Source organism: Protomyctophum bolini, assembly GCF_963924005.1.
Source record: "Protomyctophum bolini genome assembly, chromosome: 4".
Lineage (NCBI taxonomy): Eukaryota > Metazoa > Chordata > Actinopteri > Myctophiformes > Myctophidae > Protomyctophum > Protomyctophum bolini.
Window position 1 is genome coordinate 24,344,422 of NC_137865.1, and position 13,992 is coordinate 24,358,413.

Below are 13,992 nucleotides of genomic sequence, written 5' to 3' on the forward strand. Positions count from 1 at the left end.
CCTGCCCTAGACTCTGTTTATCACTCATCGATTCCATTTATTACGGGTGTTAGCTATGGTACTCACCATTGTATCTTATATAACAAGGTTGGATGGTCCTCCCTGACAGAGAGACGACAACTGCATTGGCACATGTTCTTGTAAAGTTCTGAATCCTAAATTCATCTCATCATTTCTGATGCCAAAAACATTGAGAACCCCTGGGTTAAAGGACCATACCATCTGTCATTGAACATCTCTGTATCGTTGTTCTTGACATTACTGTTGCCATTTTCCTAAGAATGCGTGGTTTTTAATTTGAAACTTTCATCTAATCCAACACCCTGGACTGTTATTTTTCTTGTTGCGTTTGCATTTTATAGTATGGATTGATTTGAAAAGTCTTGCCAAAAATAGTCCCTGGTGATTATGAACACTATTCAGATGTACACAACTTAATATTTGTTCAATGAGGTTTAGCCAACATTGACTCAGTTATTCAAGTAATTTGTTTAATGACTTTGAAGAACAGGTAAACAAACAAACAAGAATACAGTCATAAACAGAATGGTCTAGGTTTATGTGCGATATACGGACTATATGACCAAAGCTGTGAAAATGTATTGCGGCCGGTATATGGTTCATTAAGAAGATGGTTATCTTCTTTTCCCTGTGATGTGTTAACATTAACATAATTAATGAATCCCCATTCTATTTGAAACCTCTGCTCCCCTGCTGGAACAACAACAACAACAACAAAAACGCAGTCCTCTTGATGAACAGCAGAACAAAGTTGCTACTCTAACCCCTCTGCACAACACTAAAATGAAACATGATTATGTATTAGGGCCTTCTAAAGCTCCACCACCCCCTGGTTTTTCATCATTCACTCTAGTGATTTAAAGAGAGGATGCTTGTGGGACTACTGTACTGGCTACTGGGGCGTGCATCACCCCATCGCTTCAGTTTGATAGAAGCACCGACCTCTTTGCAACAGGAGCCTGGTGCTGCTATATGGAACTGGGAACGGCTCCATGGCCCGGTGCTGCTATATGGAACTGGGAACGGCTCCATCGGCTGAGGTCGTTTTCAGCGCCGCAGTGAGAGCGAGCCTCTCTGGTCTGTCCGAGACCCGTAAGCTTTGTTTGTGAGCTTTATGAGCGGAGCAGCTCATCACAGTGTCAAACCTCAGCCAAAAGCCTGTCTCTCACATTCCAGACCGTTACTCCATGGCTGGACGGTGTCAACGTGTGTGTGTGTGTGTGTGTGTGTGTGTGTGTGTGTGTGTGTGTGTGTGTGTGTGTGTGTGTGTGTGTGTGTGTGTGTGTGTGTGTGTGTGTGTGTGTGTGTGTGTGTGTGTGTGTGTGTGTGTGTGTGTGTGTGTGTGTGTGTGTGTGTGTGTTTGTGAATTCAAGATGGACACATCTGAGTCTATCATGCTATTACTTGCATCTGTCTGTTCTATGGTGTGTGTGTGCGTTCGCACCCTACAGTAATATTATGCAGCCCTAGACCTGCTACACTGCTATCAGTGAATGACCCCCCCTGTGTATTTGTATTCATGAGGTTGTCTTCTGTTTATTTGCTCTGAGATTGATACAGCTATAGAAATGGAGCCCCCATTTAATATTTTCTCTTCAGAAGGCAGTAGATTAGATTATAATAGCCTCGCCTTTTGACATGCATGATTATCTCTTGAATGCAATATCCGTCTAGGGTGGCGGTGGCTCGGAGTCGGGAGGTAGGTGGCCGTCTTCCCCGGCTCCTTCTGACTTCATGTCCACTTGTCCTAGACCTAGACCCTAACTTATGGCTTCATGTCCACTTGTCCTAGACCTAGACCCTAACTTCCCTTGATGAGTCATGGTCATTCTTCTGGCTTCATGTCCACTTGTCCTAGACCTAGACCCTAACTTCCCTTGATGAGTCATGGTCATTCGACCACCATTTGTTGAGATTCAAAAAATCATTAAGTACATCTTGATGACATCATCAAGATGTACTTCACAATGTTAATGGTTTGTTTCAGACCTACAGTTCTACAGGAAACACAGAATGGGGGGACTTTTTATTATTTCCATACAACAGCTCTAAGGTATATTAATGACAGTAACATGTTGAAAATGAGTGGAATTCCCCTTTAAGGGAACATTTGGTTACTAGCTCTCCATCATTTAGCTGGGGACCACCTGGAACCCCCTCAAGGACCACTGGTTGAAAACCACTGATATAATGGATGAAGGATTTATTAAAGATTGTAATAAATGACCCTCTTCCTTCCCCTCTCTTTTTTTCTCTTTATCCTTCCCCCAGAGAGCCAGCTTATCCCGGGGAATAACTTCACCACGGAGTGTAACATCCCGGGAAACTTCATGTGCGGAGACGGGAAGTGTGTCCCGGGAGGGTGGCAGTGTGACGGACTGCCCGACTGTTTTGACAAGAGTGACGAGAAAGGCTGTCGTAAGTCTCCCAACACTGCAAGCCCAAATGAGTGCATTTTAGCCAAGACAGATACAGTATAGCCAATATTATCTACAGTCAGGTTATTGCATCTCTACCCTCTCTCCCCGGATCCAACGGCACTGATCTGGCCCTCCTCCACTTTGCTATAACAGCTGTTTAAACTCACCACCAGTGAATAAACTTGCTGAAATGAGCTTCCAGTCTCCTCCCCCTTCTCCTGTCAGCCCCTCAGCACCAGTATAGCAGGCGGGTGAAAAACGTAACATTATCAAAGCACAAGGCCGATTAGCGTCTGTGTGCTGGAAATTACGCGTGCACGCATGTATTGCTTCGGTAATGTTTGGTTTAATCGTCAAAGACGTCAGCCGTCTTTGATCTCTTTATGGACTCCTGCAGCTCTTCCACGCCCACCCCCTTTTCCCCTCCCAACCAACTCCACTTAAAGATTGGAATGTTCTAGGTGGACTTTGCACCCTTGCTTTATTGAAGGGGAATGACTTGCTCTCTTAACCCCCCCCCCCTCTCGAATGTGAACACACGCACACACACACACACACACACACACACACACACACACACACACACACACACACACACACACACACACACACACTTTTTCCATCACTCCAGGATTTCCCTCTTCATCGCACGTCTTCTTAGCTCATGCTTCACATTACAGAGACTTGTTTTCAATTAAAACTCCAGTCACCTTCTCGTTGGTGTCGGTATAGGGAGTCAGCTTTCTTAAGTCCCTGCCCCACCTCCTTCTCCCCCCCTCTAAACCCCTCGTTCCTCCTCTCTACAACCCCCCCCCCCACCCCCGTCGCTCGATCCAGAGACTTCTGGGCGCCACGGTGACAATCACACATGGCTTGTCCTTTTATTCTGTCACCTCCTCCTCCTCTCCTTAACCCCAAATTGTACTCCCCCACCAGTCAGTTTCGTCACTGCATCTCTCTCTCCCCCCCCCCTCTCTCTCTCTCTCTCTCTCTCTCTCTCTCTCTCTCTCTCTCTCTCTGTGGCAGCTTGGGGAGTCGGAAGACACTCTTGACAAAACTTGCACACGGGAGACCATGTCCCAAGACACGTCAGCACAAAGTTACACGTACATGTCCACACCAGTCTCTCTATAACCAAAACTTGTCACTTGTCAGCTGTCTTCTCAGTTTGTCATGTTACTTTCCTTTCCCTTCCCTTTCCTTTTTTGCATTCCACCTTGTCCACTCTTTCACCTCCTACATACAGACATAAAATGCTGAAAAATCGTAATGTATCCCCATGCAGTAAACTTCTGCTTAACCCTGTAACACCCAGCGTTGCAATAATACAACATATTTTAATTAATTCATTAATTCAAATGCAAGTCATTTTTTCACCTAAACGTCATCATTGATGTTCATTGCAATGCCATTGCAATGTTATTGGTTATGATATTTGCATATAACAGAGGCTGAAATTCACACAAATTAAAAATCTCTGGACTCAACAATTTTCAACCTTTGACCCTTAACCCTGATAAAAGTAAGGAAAATAACTGTAATATATGTTTTTTTGTGATCATTAGAATGTCTAGAACATGTTTTATGTATTATTGTGAAAGATATCCCCCAAATGTTATTTTATATTTTATTATTATCATTTTAATAATAATATAAATTTGCAAAAAACGTTTTAATTTTTACATAATTTCCTCTGATAAGTCCTCGTAGTAAAAAGTAGTAGTAAGGTTGAAATCTCTATTTTGCGAGTTACAATTTAGCAAACCTAACTTTTTAGCTGTCTTGTGTAACTACACTGATAAGTTGCACTAATCCAGGTATGTATACCCCATACAAAATAACCCATGTCAGTCTTCTGTGTATTTATCTCATGAAATGAGAGAGAATCATGAGTAGTCCCACTAATGTACATAGATAAGAGTAATTGTTGTATCTATGCCATTGCCTTATTTGATAAATCATGATTCATGATTATCCTGCCCCCTTATTCTGCACATCCCTGTTTGCGGCTAAAAATATGTTGCTATACCTGCGTCAAAGACGTTTTATCATAGCAGCCATTCTTACACCATACCTTTTAATTTTTATTTTATCTATATTTTCTTATTATTATACTACCACTGCTGCTGCTACTACTACTACTACTACTACTACTACTACTACCGCACTCTGTGTCGTCTCACATCGTTGGGCTTACGTTCAAAATGGGCAAAGTTTCTCGTTGAGAGAGAGAGAGAGAGAGAGAGATGCGAGGGTCATAGCTCCGGGTGAAGCTATGTGCTCCGGGCGACTCGGAGAGGTGCTCTGCATGCTCCTTAACCTGCAATGACTCCAACAGAGCCATCACACAGAAGAACTAGGGCTGCTGCGGTGTGGGAAGTGTCCCACTTACTAATACATTCATTTTAACAACTAATGTACACCATTAATGAGCTAAATATGCTGGAATGGTCATTTAAAATTACATTTGAAACTTGCAATAAAGCAAGCTAGTGCAGATAAGATGAGCTGTCAGGCAGAATAATGATCTGGCTGTGCGAGAGAGCTATGTTGTTAGTTGTCATCGACTTATATTTGTGCTACTGCAAGTGTGGCCTATTATCCTCAAATAGATGCTTGAGTGTCACCTGATATCTCTGGTGACTGCCTTAGAAAATCCCCAGCGAAACAACCATTCTCTGTTATACTTACTGTGCAGGGAAAAGGGAGGGGAGGGATATATGGAAAGGACATGAATGAAGCAGAGGGATGAAGGGAGGGAGGCTCATTACCGAGGGTGGAGTGAGAGAACTGTGTCTGGATGGCTGTTATCTGAAGAGCACAGAGAGTCTGCAGAACGAGAACGCCGGGTTTCTCTGCAGGCAGGATCGTAATTAAAGCCCCATGCATGCTAAAACAGCCGTTCCACTTTGTAGTCGCGCACTTTCTTTTAGGCCAAGTGGGATGGTAGACCCACAACATTTGGCAGACTGAGAGCAGTACCTCAGATTTCTGTATCACTCAGTGATAGGGGGCTTGAACACAGTCCCTCTGGCAATCACTAACGACATTGATGTCCAGGTTGAGCAATGCCGACCACAAATGTGACATTGTGATATTATATTTTCTCTCTATAAGTGGAGGGTTGCCGGGCCGGCACCCTGGGCCAGTTCCTGTGGGTCTGGAACTTCCGGGGACCCCCCCGTGGACCCCCACACTGAGTTGCACCACCCACTTCAGCTACTTACAGTTTAAAGTCAGTGCCTGGACTTAAGACTATATCATTACCCCCTGATTTCCCTCTAGAAGAAAGACATATTTAGCAAGTGTATTTCTTTTACCCAGTTAAAGCCAAGCTATTTAGCCAGGAGATGTTGCTGATGTGGGTGTCTCTCACCCGATGTGGACTCGTTCAGAGCTGGAGGTCAAGGTCAATAAGAATTCCCCCGGTGTCTCACTAATGAGACTCCTCGTTTTGGGCGTGCAGCTGAAGGGAAATCAGTGCTGAGAGCAAACCGATTTGGACTTTCAAAATGCTCATTAATACCCTTGATGAGTATGCTTTTGTAGATAGAGGTGTGCATGCTCTCTCCCGCACGCACACACGCACACGCACGCACGCAAACACACACACACACACACACACACACACACACACACACACACACACACACACACACACACACACTGCTCACCAGACAAGTCTGCCCACGTACATTGGAGATTACAAAAAGAGATCCGTATCCGTTCATTCCTCACAGAGCTCAACTTACCTCGACATTAAGTGACCTGAAGTAGGAAAAACAATCTCCTCTCGCTGCTTCTCTGGATGACCTGGGCTCTCCATAGGTCATCGTCATGGCAACAGCAGGGTTTATAACTTCAGAGTTCTGACTCCACTTCAGCGTGCTGCTGAGACTCTCCCTCAGTTTTATTGTATATTTATAGTCTAATAGCTGAATTGCAGAGTGCGTCGCGCCTTGCAGGCCCTGCACATCTCTCTCCCACACTCCTTGCCCTACAGGAGGGATGTTTATTCACCTAGACAAGACAGGCCTCCCCTATGTCTGCCAAACATGGCTGCTCCTTTCTGTTTGTTTGTGCCTTTCAGCACAAGGGTTGACAAAGGTCATGCAAATACTTTTGCTGGCTCTAAATTAAATAGCAGGCCACGTCAACAGCAACGAGTAAAGCCTGATTTATTTACTTTGTCGACAGCTTCACACACCGAAAATAGCCGATGTACAATCTCACACAGCGCCTCACTCGTAAAATCTGCTATTTTTGTAAGCCATCGTTTTTGTCAGGTAAAACCTGACATATAACAGCTCATGAAATGTAAGCGACCTAGTCATCAACGGGAGTCTGACCCCATGCCGCCTAAGCCAATGGGAGTCTAACCCAATACTCTGAAACGCAGCTGAAACAGCGCCAGCCAATCGCGTAGTAGCGACCTAGTCATGATTGGCTGCCACCTAAGCTATGACACGCGCACCGCGTAAGTACGTCTGCACCCAGAACACACCCCGCAACCATAGACAATTTCAAACACTGCAGCGCGGGGCGGAGCACCTGATAACACCGGCTAATGTTTTGAGCTAACTGGAGAGCAGGAAAAAAGAACAAAAGGGGGACAGATACACAACGGAGACAGAGCTTGTTTCACCTGACTGGGTGCAGTGCTTGGGCTTGGCTACGATTACATGTGTGTTATTGCGATAAGGAGATTGACCAATGCACTGACTGTAATGGAAAGGAGAGTGCGCCACCCTCAGATATGATTTTCCACTCTTTTGTCCTGTGTGTGTGTGTGTGTGTGTGTGTGTGTGTGTGTGTGTGTGTGTGTGTGTGTGTGTGTGTGTGTGTGTGTGTGTGTGTGTGTGTGTGTGTGTGTGTGTGTGTGTGTGTGTGTGTGTGTGTGTGTGTGTGTGTGTGTGTGTGTGTGTGTGTGTGTGTGTGTGTGTGTGAGTGTGTGCGTGTGTGTGCGTGTGTGTGCGTCATGGAGGGAGAAAAACTAAAACAGGATTGTGGGTGTTTTGGGGACTTAGACAGGAACGGTGACTGGGATCCATAGTCTTGCTTGATCTGTGAAAATGCTGTTTATGCTAAAAGGGAAGAGGACAAAATGGAAAGAAGGGAAGAATAATGGATGGAGAGAGAGACAGTGAAGCGATAACGGCGGGAAAAGATCACGAAATGGGGTTCTGGGAAGATTTAATGGGACTGTGTCTGGTGCAGCCCAGACACTTAATGGATGACTGATCAATGATGTGGTGTAATTAATACCACGGAAAAGGGATGAAATATTGATTAGTGTCTCACCCACAGTCTCCCCATCTATCCCCACTCTCCGCCTCTACCTCCTGTCTCTCGCTCTCGCTCTCTCTCTCTCTCTCTCTCTCTCTCTCTCTCTCTCTCTCTCTCTCTCTCTCTCGCGCTCTCTCTCTCTGACTTCCTGTCTCAACCTCTCTTTCTTGTTCTCTTACTTTCTCTCCCGGTTATCTTTCTGCTTGGAAGCCTCCATTGTGGCCTCAAATGAAGCAAAAAATGAGAACCGTGAAATTGACGGACGAACAAAAAAATGCTACAGCTCTACTATTTTCTAGACTATACACTACACTGAGCACGGCCAGTTCAAACAAGGCTATTTAAGAAGCACATTTCTCGCCTGCGATGAATATTTCAGCAGATAAGTCACGGCCCTGCTCTTTTAATGCACATATTCCCAGCTCTCAACAAATGTCTTCATATAGGCACCGCCAGATGGCTTGAGGAACCTGTTCCATCATTTATATTTTGCACACGTCTCTGGTATGTTACATATATATATAATATATCCTTGTATAAACCTCACTGTTTTTGAAGCGACGGTTGCTGCTGGCTTTGCAGGGAGTCAGGGGGTTCCTTTAGTGGCTTGTAGATGAGATGAGAGCTAGAATGCACTCCGTGCCTCTCGCCAAAGGTTATTGTATTGTACATGCGGCGTGCTGGGGCACCGTGTGGCCAAATGTACAGATTGATTACTTTGATTCCCCCGGCCTTCTTCCAGACTGCCCCCAGACTCCCCCCCCCCCCCCCCCCCCCACCTCCACAATCCTGTCCTTCTGGCTTTCACCCTGACTCCATTACCTATTGATTTTCCTTCCATCACAAACTGCCCGGCAAGGTCAGAGAATCCTTTCAAGTCATCATCTGTCTGCTCGCTGGCTCTCTCTCTCTCTCCCCCTTCTCTTCTCTCTCTCTTTCTATACCGTTTCCTTTCATGTGGGTCGCTCGCTCTCTCCCTCTTGACTTGTCCTGTCGATACCTGTACATCTCCCCTCACCGTCTCGCTCACGCATGCCTGTCACCACTCCGGCGCCAATCTGTGCTGAATAAGTTCCTTTCTGCTTTGGGGAATTGGGCCGGGCGGGACTGGGGAGGAGAGAGATGAAGGGCAGAGGGGTGGTGGTGGGCCCTGGGAGTCGGGTGCGGGAAGAGTACAGTAAAATCCTAATTTTACTCTCGGATAGGGATGTCCCGATCATGTTTTTTTGCTCCTGATCCGATTCCGATCATTTGATATATTTTGAGATATACCGATCTTTCCCGATCCGATCTTTATATTTTTATATAACACTTATGCCATATCGAAATAGCAAATATCCTAATATATGTCACTCTAGTGTAGTCTGCAATCATGAAATTAATGATACAGATTTAGGTGTCCCAGAGTGATCCAGCCTATATGCCAATTAAGTCGATAGTAGTGTCAGTTCTTGCATATTATTGGCACACAAAAATGACATCTGTTATTTAATCCATTAAATTATAGCGCCCAGTCGATTTATAGCAACGGAGCACTTTTACCGAAGGACCGGATGTTGTTCCGGATGTGGCTGTAGCAGCTAGATGTAGCCAAACCACTCTAAAGGATGTGGCTGTAGCAGCTAGATGTAGCCAAACCACTCTAAAGGATGTGGCTGTAGCAGCTAGATGTAGCCAAACCACTCTAAAGGATGTGGCTGTAGCAGCTAGATGTAGCCAAACCACTCTAAAGGATGTGGCTGTAGCAGCTAGATGTAGCCAAATCACTCTAAAGGATGTGGCTGTAGCAGCTAGATGTAGCCAAACCACTCTAAAGGATGTGGCTGTAGCAGCTAGATGTAGCCAAACCACTCTAAAGGATGTGGCTGTAGCAGCTAGATGTAGCCAAACCACTCTAAAGGATGTGGCTGTAGCAGCTAGATGTAGCCAAACCACTCTAAAGGATGTGGCTGTAGCAGCTAGATGTAGCCAAACCACTCTAAAGGATGTGGCTGTAGCAGCTAGATGTAGCCAAACCACTCTAAAGGATGTGGCTGTAGCAGCTAGATGTAGCCAAACCACTCTAAAGGATGTGGCTGTAGCAGCTAGATGTAGCCAAACCACTCTAAAGGATGTGGCTGTAGCAGCTAGATGTAGCCAAACCACTCTAAAGGATGTGGCTGTAGCAGCTAGATGTAGCCAAACCACTCTAAAGGATGTGGCTGTAGCAGCTAGATGTAGCCAAACCACTCTAAAGGATGTGGCTGTAGCAGCTAGATGTAGCCAAACCACTCTAAAGGATGTGGCTGTAGCAGCTAGATGTAGCCAAATCACTCTAAAGGATGTGGCTGTAGCAGCTAGATGTAGCCAAACCACTCTAAAGGATGTGGCTGTAGCAGCTAGATGTAGCCAAACCACTCTAAAGGATGTGGCTGTAGCAGCTAGATGTAGCCAAACCACTCTAAAGGATGTGGCTGTAGCAGCTAGATGTAGCCAAACCACTCTAAAGGATGTGGCTGTAGCAGCTAGATGTAGCCAAACCACTCTAAAGGATGTGGCTGTAGCAGCTAGATGTAGCCAAACCACTCTAAAGGATGTGGCTGTAGCAGCTAGATGTAGCCAAACCACTCTAAAGGATGTGGCTGTAGCAGCTAGATGTAGCCAAACCACTCTAAAGGCGATCAACAACAACGGGAGGTAAGAATAAATCTACCGCTACTAGCGACTGACAGTGGAGGGCCGTCTAACACAGGATCTTTTTTTATAATTAGACGGGATGATTTAGATCACGAGTTATTAACGTTTTAAGATTTTCGTTGTCGTCTGCTAAACAGGGGGGGGGGGGACATTTTCGATGACGTCTGACTGTTGTGCAACATGGAGGATTGTGCAACAGGCGCTCCTAGGCTGTGGAGCGATGCGATCGGTTTTCATATCAATAAACTTTGGATAAAAGTTCGTCTTGGGCGCCGGGCGTTACTAATAGAAAGGACAAAGAACTTCGTCCTGGGTGATGGGGGTGTTATTAGTTGCACTGCTTACATCACAGTGTACCATGCTTTGCCTATATATAGCCCTTTAAATATTAAATTGTGTTTGGCAGCAAACTTGCACAGAAAGTTGCACAGTCAGAACTGGATTTTCCGGGACTGGCGATTTAAGCCTCTCCCAGGGGGAATCTGGGATAGCGTGAACCTCTGCAGGAGATAGCTTGTGAACCCTCCACGCACATTACACTCTCTTGGTGAAACTTCTCGTTGTCCGGTGAACTACCTCCACGTGTATGTGTGAAGGCACATGTGATGGTAGTCTGCACTCTGCCCCGTCCCTGGCCAACAGTGGGGGTTTACAGCATACCTGAGGAATTGGAAACGAGTACATTAGGGCATGTGATTCCTGTCAAGGACCCCCAAATTGACACTAATTAGGCCGCGAACCCCCATTTCAAAATATATGCCAGGGACCCCATAAGAGGAGATTTGTACGGCTCTAGCAGTGATTCTCAACCCCAAGGACACCCAGTATTACATGCATTAGTCTACGGGCCCGCATTTAATGACATTTATATCTCTTGGACCCCCAATTTATATTGTAAAACCAATGTTAATTTAACTCTGAGAGTGTACAAATGGAGCTAATCGGTCCATTTGGTTCCATTGGTACACTCAGAGTTACAGACCCATAAGGGTCCATTTAGCTGGGGCCCCCCTGAAACTTCCTGAAGGACCCCTGGGGGTCCCCGGACCCCACTTTGGGAACCATTGCATTAGGGGGGAAATTGAAAGACAAAAAAACAAAAACTGTTGAGGGTTTTTCACATAAGCTGATAATCAGAGTCAGTGGGGTCTATGGTTTGGAGCCAGGCTAGGTTTTAAGAGGATTTGAAATGTTCTCCTGGATTTCTGAAGTTGTAAGACTATAACAGAGATCAATAAAGATCAAGAAAGAGACGGGCACGGAATATAGAGGGACACGCATGTCTAAATATAAGTGTGTGTACGACGTGCACACATCTCTCGCGGCTCATTTTTGTTTCTGGTGAGTGTCTTACCTGGAGGAATCAGCTTGAGTACCATCTCATTTGTTTTCATTAGTGCTGCCCCACTGAACACTGTGACAAAGTTTGAACGCCGTTCAACACCTGCTCTGTGCTATTTAGGCTTCTATTTAAGACAGACATTTAATTGGCATGCGGCAAAGAAGCTCAAACTTAGAAAGTGTGACTGGACTGAGGTGAGCGCTGTGGACAAAATGGAAATGGAGGTTGAAGTGTGCCGTTTGCACATGAGCGGAAATTAATCAACATCACAGGAGTTCAATTTATGTTTGACGTGCCAGAGACGGAAAAGGGACACTTTCACGGAACGATTAACCAGAGAATTTTTAATAATTGGAAATCTGGGGTTCTGCTCTCATTTCCTGCACCCCCCCTAAATTGCACCACCCTCCAAATTGACTCTCTATAATTAATGTTAGATTTTTATGTCCACCGCAAGGACGCGTTGACCCCAAATTCGGCAAAGCACATTAAAACAACCTCCTCCTGTAACTCCACTACCCCCCACACACACACAGACACACTCATTTTTCTGCTTTAAATGACCATTTATGTGACTTTTATATTAACTTGAAAAGTGCAAACATCAGATACAGTATGCGTGCCAGGGATTACTGGCCGTAGCACTGAGCATTAAGATGAGCCAAGGAAGTGAAAGGAGAGATATTTCAGTGATGACCCAAGGGTCCACCCTGCCTAACAAACATAAAAGATCATTAGAGATCAATGTTGTACTTCACCAGTGGAGACGAGGATGTGCCCAAGAGAATGGAACGTGTTTTTAATTTCCCACTACAAGAGAGCGCAGAAGAAGGGGAGAAAGGATGCGAGCCGTTAAGGCATGAGCGGCGAAAACAAATTGATGAAAGAAGAAAAAAGTGAAGATCTTGCCACTGTTTGTGGTCATACAGTACGAGTTTCCATTCACTCGGGCGCAGCGCTGTGCTGTCTGTTGGTATCTGTTGTTTTATGTGTTGCTACTCGTTGGAGCTATATTCCTTCTCTAGAGTCTAATGAATGTGATATAACAATGCAGACCTGGCTTTAAGCGTCCGGGTCTCTACTGTGCAGGTAAACAAAGGCTTGCCAAATACACACACACGCACGCATGTATGCACACGCGTGACACACACACACACACACACACACAGGCCCTCAACAGATTACATTTCATACTGGAGACGGGGGCTTCAAACTCTCACTGGTTGTTATGCCTGGCCCTCCCTCCTCACTGCACATAATCGCCGCAGCTTGAAAGAACTCATAAATCAGCCCACCACAATGTATTGTGTGTTTGCTTGTTTGCGTGTGTGTGTGTGTGTGTGTGTGTGTGTGTGTGTGTGTGTGTGTGTGTGTGTGTGTGTGTGCGTGCGTGTGAGAAAGAGAGAGAATAAGTTGGTTGGGGGGATGGTATAGATGTGTGCCCCTGGCATTTCAGATGGGATAACGCCAAGCCATGGGCTGGCGCCAATTCTACCCTTTGTGTTCGGTGTGGGCAAAAAAACAGATTGTCTGTTGGTTAGCTATGCGATGCCCCTCCCTGTCTGTGTGGGTGTGTGAGTGGTGATGGGCTGGATTTAAAATGTCCACACACACACACACACACACACACACACACACACACACACACACACACACACTAATCGTATAGTCAAGATAAAAAGAATGAGTTTTCCTAAACTTTTACCTGCAAGGTTCTTTTCTTCTTCTCATTTCAATCAGGATCATTCCAAGTTGAGCCAACGCAGATCGATGCTTTTCAGTGAAAGCCAGGGGTTTAGTGCTAAATGGAAAGGACGCAGGGCATCGATGTTCTGGAACTTGTCCTTCAGTCTTGGATCTTTAGCTCTATGCTTGATTGATGTCAGGATCTATACTGACGCTCTTCTAAGCTATTTGCTCTCTTTGTCCTTCATTAACTTGTTTTCTCTTTTCGTGTAGCCAGTTTCTGTTACTACATTCATGGCCACATTTACGCAGGTGAAAATGTTTCGAAGAAGCAATGAACCCAAAGAAAAAAATCAAAGCAGTCCACAATTGTGGTGTCTTTCCTACAGTAACCTCACCATTTGAACTACGTCGTTGACCGATATCTTTTAGGCTTTTATTGCTATAATAGGCTACCTATATGGGCTCAGATCCACGCCAATATTATCTGTGTTCGTAAAAGAAAATGCGTAAAAAAACAATCTGTAAAAGAAAAATGCGTAATAAAACTATCTGTAAAAG

The 13,992-nt window shown here is 45.2% G+C and overlaps 2 protein-coding genes across 4 annotated transcripts in view; both read left to right on the forward strand.

The window, feature by feature from the left end:
• Window positions 1-13,992, forward strand: part of trim44 (tripartite motif containing 44) — a 466,525-nt gene that overhangs the window by 120,532 nt on the left and 332,001 nt on the right. The gene's annotated exons all lie outside the window — the stretch shown is intronic.
• Window positions 1-13,992, forward strand: part of ldlrad3 (low density lipoprotein receptor class A domain containing 3) — a 103,091-nt gene that overhangs the window by 33,476 nt on the left and 55,623 nt on the right. The window contains exon 2 of one of the 2 annotated variants that reach the window (XM_080761261.1): window positions 2,293-2,439. The exons of the other annotated variant lie outside the window; for it this stretch is intronic. Coding sequence (XP_080617387.1) covers window positions 2,293-2,439 — 147 coding nt within the window. The remainder of the gene's footprint in view (window positions 1-2,292; window positions 2,440-13,992) is intronic. 2 annotated transcript variants of the gene reach the window in all.